This window comes from Cherax quadricarinatus, chromosome 36 (genome assembly GCF_038502225.1).
Source record: "Cherax quadricarinatus isolate ZL_2023a chromosome 36, ASM3850222v1, whole genome shotgun sequence".
NCBI classification, from domain to species: domain Eukaryota; kingdom Metazoa; phylum Arthropoda; class Malacostraca; order Decapoda; family Parastacidae; genus Cherax; species Cherax quadricarinatus.
Window position 1 is genome coordinate 29,908,303 of NC_091327.1, and position 6,489 is coordinate 29,914,791.

At 39.8% G+C, this 6,489-nt stretch overlaps 1 protein-coding gene across 1 annotated transcript in view; it reads left to right on the top strand.

Annotated features, from left to right (window-relative positions):
• The first annotated feature begins 289 nt into the window (after positions 1-289).
• The window catches only part of LOC138853642 (uncharacterized), a 14,804-nt gene continuing 8,604 nt past the window's right edge, over positions 290-6,489 (top strand). Inside the window, exon 1 of the mRNA XM_070091645.1 lies at positions 290-405. Within this exon, the coding sequence (XP_069947746.1) occupies positions 403-405 (3 nt within the window). The 5' untranslated portion in view covers positions 290-402. The remainder of the gene's footprint in view (positions 406-6,489) is intronic.

A 6,489-nucleotide genomic window follows, 5' to 3' on the forward strand; every position in this document is an offset into this window, starting at 1 on the left:
ACCTACTTTCTGTTAGACCCTGAGATAAGTGGAGGTGACATTGTTTCAGCCGTTTATGGTGTCTGGGGAGAAAAAAGCTGTTTCTGTCCTGGAAGTTGAAAAGAAGAATTAGGGTATACTTGTTGTGTACAAACTAGACCGATCAAGCTATAATGAGACGGTACTTGTAGGGAAGCTGTTTATGTTCAGGTTATCTGGTTCAACCAGAATACCTCCATTAGACAATTATCGGCATATTATGTGTTAGCTGAATCACTCTTCATGTTCTGGATTTCAGCTTGAGCATCTTCGACCCACTTCCACTGTGGCCAAATGTCATTCCCACATGGCATACTTCTACGCACAGCAGTGGCTGGTCAACATTGAAGTGAATGCGACTAGACTGGGGATGGCAACTTCTAAATGGTATGTTGTGTTCAGTGGAGACCAACACTGCTGTAGCACCTCACTGGGTATTCCGTATCTTCGGTTGTGAGAGTTAGAGTAAATGTGCAAGTGCCGATAAAAGGGTTTATGTCACACTCTTATGTGAGCACCTTTTTTTTTTTTTTAATAATGTTAATGTTAGCGTTAATGCTGCAGTTTTATAACTGTAGTGTAAACGCTCCTCTGGCAAGACAGTGATGGAGTGAATGATGAAAGTTTTTCTTTTTCGGACCACCCTACCTTGGTGGGAAACGGCCGATGTGTTAATAAATAAATAAATAAATAAATAAATAAATAAATATATATATATATATATATATATATATATATATATATATATATATATATATATATATATATATATATATATATATATATATATATATATATATATATATATATATTATTATCACACTGGCCGATTCCCACCAAGGCAGGGTGGCCCGAAAAAGAAAAACTTTCACCATCATTCACTCCATCACTGTCTTGCCAGAAGGGTGCTTTACACTACAGTTTTTAAACTGCAACATTAACACCCCTCCTTCAGAGCGCAGGCACTGTACTTCCCATCTCCAGGACTCAAGTCCGGCCTGCCGGTTTCCCTGAACCCCTTCATAAATGTTACTTTGCTCACACTCCAACAGCACGTCAAGTATTAAAAACCATTTGTCTCCATTCACTCCTACCAAACACGCTCATGCATACCTGCTGGAAGTCCAAGCCCCTCGCACACAAAACCTCCTTTACCCCCTCTCTCCAACCTTTCCTAGGCCGACCCCTACCCCGCCTTCCTTCCACTACAGACTGATACACTCTTGAAGTCATTCTGTTTCGCTCCATTCTCTCTACATGTCCGAACCACCTCAACAACCCTTCCTCAGCCCTCTGGACAACAGTTTTGGTAATCCCGCACCTCCTCCTAACTTCCAAACTACGAATTCTCTGCATTATATTCACACCACACATTGCCCTCAGACATGACATCTCCACTGCCTCCAGCCTTCTCCTCGCTGCAACATTCATCACCCATGCTTCACACCCATATAAGAGCGTTGGTAAAACTATACTCTCATACATTCCCCTCTTTGCCTCCAAGGACAAAGTTCTTTGTCTCCACAGACTCCTAAGTGCACCACTCACTCTTTTTCCCTCATCAATTCTATGATTCACCTCATCTTTCATAGACCCATCCGTTGACACGTCCACTCCCAAATATCTGAATACATTCACCTCCTCCATACTCTCTCCCTCCAATCTGATATTCAATCTTTCATCACCTAATCTTTTTGTTATCCTCATAACCTTACTCTTTCCTGTATTCACCTTTAATTTTCTTCTTTTGCACACCCTACCAAATTCATCCACCAATCTCTGCAACTTCTCTTCAGAATCTCCCAAGAGCACAGTGTCATCAGCAAAGAGCAGCTGTGACAACTCCCACTTTGTGTGTGATTCTTTATCTTTTAACTCCACGCCTCTTGTCAAGACCCTCGCATTTACTTCTCTTACAACCCCATCTATAAATATATTAAACAACCACGGTGACATCACACATCCTTGTCTAAGGTCTACTTTTACTGGGAAATAATTTCCCTCTTTCCTACATACTCTAACTTGAGCCTCACTATCCTCGTAAAAACTCTTCACTGCTTTCAGTAACCTACCTCCTACACCATACACTTGCAACATCTGCCACATTGCCCCCCTATCCACCCTGTCATACGCCTTTTCCAAATCCATAAATGCCACAAAGACCTCTTTAGCCTTATCTAAATACTGTTCACTTATATGTTTCACTGTAAACACCTGGTCCACACACCCCCTACCTTTCCTAAAGCCTCCTTGTTCATCTGCTATCCTATTCTCCGTCTTACTCTTAATTCTTTCAATAATAACTCTACCATACACTTTACCAGGTATACTCAGCAGACTTATCCCCCTATAATTTTTGCACTCTCTTTTATCCCCTTTGCCTTTATACAAAGGAACTATGCATGCTCTCTGCCAATCCCTAGGTACCTTACCCTCTTCCATACATTTATTAAATAATTGAACCAACAACTCCAAAACTATATCCCCACCTGCTTTTAACATTTCTATCTTTATCCCATCAATCCCGGCTGCCTTACCCCTTTTCATTTTACCTACTGCCTCACGAACTTCCCCCACACTCACAACTGGCTCTTCCTCACTCCTACAAGATGTTATTCCTCCTTGCCCTATACACGAAATCACAGCTTCCCTATCTTCATCAACATTTAACAATTCCTCAAAATATTCCATCCATCTTCCCAATACCTCTAACTCTCCATTTAATAACTCTCCTCTCCTATTTTTAACTGACAAATCCATTTGTTCTATAGGCTTTCTTAACTTGTTAATCTCACTCCAAAACTTTTTCTTATTTTCAACAAAATTTGTTGATAACATCTCACCCAGTCTCTCATTTGCTCTCTTTTTACATTGCTTCACCACTCTCTTAACCTCTCTCTTTTTCTCCATATACTCTTCCCTCCTTGCATCACTTCTACTTTGTAAAAACTTCTCATATGCTAACTTTTTCTCCCTTACTACTCTCTTTACATCATCATTCCACCAATCGCTCCTCTTCCCTCCCGCACCCACTTTCCTGTAACCACAAACTTCTGCTGAACACTCTAACACTACATTTTTAAACCTACCCCATACCTCTTCGACCCCATTGCCTATGCTCTCATTAGCCCATCTATCCTCCAATAGCTGTTTATATCTTTCCCTAACTGCCTCCTCTTTTAGTTTATAAACCTTCACCTCTCTCTTCCCTGATGCTTTTATTCTCCTTGTATCCCATCTACCTTTTACTCTCAGTGTAGCTACAACTAGAAAGTGATCTGATATATCTGTGGCCCCTCTATAAACATGTACATCCTGAAGTCTACTCAACAGTCTTTTATCTACCAATACATAATCCAACAAACTACTGTCATTTCGCCCTACATCGTATCTTGTATACTTATTTATCCTCTTTTTCTTAAAATATGTATTACCTATAACTAAACCCCTTTCTATACAAAGTTCAATCAAAGGGCTCCCATTATCATTTACACCTGGCACCCCAAACTTACCTACCACACCCTCTCTAAAAGTTTCTCCTACCACAATTACTCTCTCACTTGGTTCAAAGGCTCCTATACATTCACTTAACATCTCCCAAAATCTCTCTCTCTCTCCTCTGCATTCCTCTCTTCTCCAGGTGCATACACGCTTATTATGACCCACTTCTCGCATCCAACCTTTACTTTAATCCACATAATTCTTGAATTTACACATTCATATTCTCTTTTCTCCTTCCATAACTGATCATTTAACATTACTGCTACCCCTTCCTTTGCTCTAACTCTCTCAGATACTCTAGATTTAATCCCATTTATTTCCCCCCACTGAAACTCTCCTACCCCCTTCAGCTTTGTTTCGCTTAGGGCCAGGACATCCAACTTCTTTTCATTCATAACATCAGCAATCATCTGTTTCTTGTCATCCGCACTACATCCACGCACATTTAAGCATCCCAGTTTTATAAATATATATATATATATATATATATATATATGTATATATATATATATATATATATATATATATATATATATATATATATATATATATATATATATATATATATATATATATATATATATATATATATATATATATATATATATATATATATATATATATATATATATATATATATATATATATATATATATATATATATATATATATATGAGTGCAAAACCACCACTCTGAAAGAATAGAGAAATTCCAAGCGCTTTCCTGACTACTCACATTATCAAGGAACTATGAAAGTAAAGCATCCAAGGAAGCTATATAAGGGGTCTGGCCAACACCTCACTATCAGATCCCACAACGGTTAAACACCTGACACGCGCCGGCCCAACTGGACAGGTCCTTTGCACAACTCACCCACAAACTATTCAACCCAAGAAATTTTAAAAATTATTATTTGTCCAGTGTATTATTAAATTCTTCCCAAATTCTATTATTTAAAAATGGATCTAATTTATATAAACCAAAGGAAATATTCATATTATTGTCAAAACTGCTTTTTATGAAACAAGATTCAATTATATTCCTGTCGACCATGGATTTGCTTGATACTACTTTCTCAACTTTTTGAAAATCAATTGGATGGTTAAAATCTCTTACATGAATAAATAGAGCATTGGAATCTTGTCCAGTTTTAATGCTATATTTATGTTGTTTTAATCTCAGTTCGAGATTTTTACCAGTTTGACCGTAATAAACTTTATCGCAAATTTTACAACGAATCTTATAGACACATCCATCAGCATTTTGAGGGGAATTCTTTATCAAAAGTTTTTTTTACTGTATCAAGATTTTTGAATACAACTTTAATATTAAAAGTCTTAAGAAGAGAAGGCATATCAACCAAGTTTTCATGGTAAGGGAGAACCAACATATTTTTAGTTGAATAAGGCTGGTTGTCCCTTTTTGGATTGTAAAAAGTATTTCTAGCAACTTTAAAAGATTTATCAATTACATTTCTTGGGTATTTTAAATCATTACCTATTTCATAAATATGTGTGTGTGTGTGTGTGTGTGTGTACTCACCTAATACTCACCTAATTGTGGTTGCAGGGGTCGAGACTCAGCTCCTGGCCCCGCCTCTTCACTGATCACTACTGGATCCTCTCTCTCTCTCTGCTTCCTGAGCTTTGTCATACCTCTTCTTAAAACTATGTATGATTCCTGCCTCCACTACTTCACTTGCTAGGCTATTCCACTTGCTGACAACTCTATGACTGAAGAAATACTTCCTAACGTCCCTGTGACTCGTCTGAGTCTTCAGCTTCCAGTTGTGACCCCTTGTCCCTGTGTCCCCTCTCTGGAACATCCTATCTCTGTCCACCTTGTCTATTCCCCGCAGTGTCTTGTATGTCGTTATCATGTCTTCCCTGACCCTTCTGTCCTCTAGTGTCGTCAGTCCGATTTCCCTTAACTTTTCCTCGTACGACATTCCCTTGAGCTCTGGGACTAGCCTTGTTGCAAACCTTTGTACTTTAACTTCTTGAGGGGCTTGACCAGGTGTGGGTTCCAGACTGGTGCTGCATACTCCAGTATGGGCCTAACATACACAGTGTACAGTGTCTTGAACGATTCCTTATTAAGGAATCGGAACGCTATTCTCAGGTTTTGCCAGGCGCCCGTATGCTGCAGTGGTTATTTGGTTGATGTGTGCCTCCGGTGATGTGCTCGGTGTTATGGTCACCACAAGGTCTTTCTCCCTGAGTGAGGTCTGTAGTCTTTGTCCACCTAGCCTATACTCTGTCTGTGGTCTTCTTTGCCCCTCCCCAATCTTCATGACTTTGCATTTGGCTGGATTGAATTCGAGAAGCCAGTTACTGGACCACATGTCCAGCCTGTCCAGGTCTCTTTGCAGTCCTGCCTCATCCTCGTCCGATTTAATTCTTCTCATCAACTTCACGTCATCTGCGAACAGGGACACTTCAGAGTCTATTCCTTCCATCATGTCGTTCACATATATCAAAAATAGCACTGGTCCTAGAACTGACCCCTGTGGGACCCCGCTCGTAACAGGCGCCCACTGTGATACCTCTTCACGTACCATGACTCGTTGCTGCCTCCCTGTCAGGTATTCCCTTATCCATTGCAGTGCCCTCCCTTTTACGTGCGCCTGATCCTCCAGCTTCTGCACTAATCTCTTGTGGGGAACTGTGTCAAAGGCCTTCCTGCAGTCTAGGAAAACGCAATCTACCCACCCCTCTCTCTCGTGTCTTACTTCTGTTACCTTGTCATAAAACTCCAGGAGGTTTGTGATACAAGATTTGCCTTCCATGAACCCATGCTGGTTTTCATTTATAATCTTGTTCCTTTCCAGGTGTTCGACCACTCTCCTCCTGATAATCTTCTCCATGACTTAGCACACAATACATGTCAGAGACACAGGTCTGTAGTTTAGTGCCTCGTTTCTGTTTCCTTTCTTAAATATGGGGACTACATTAGCTGTCTTCCATTTCT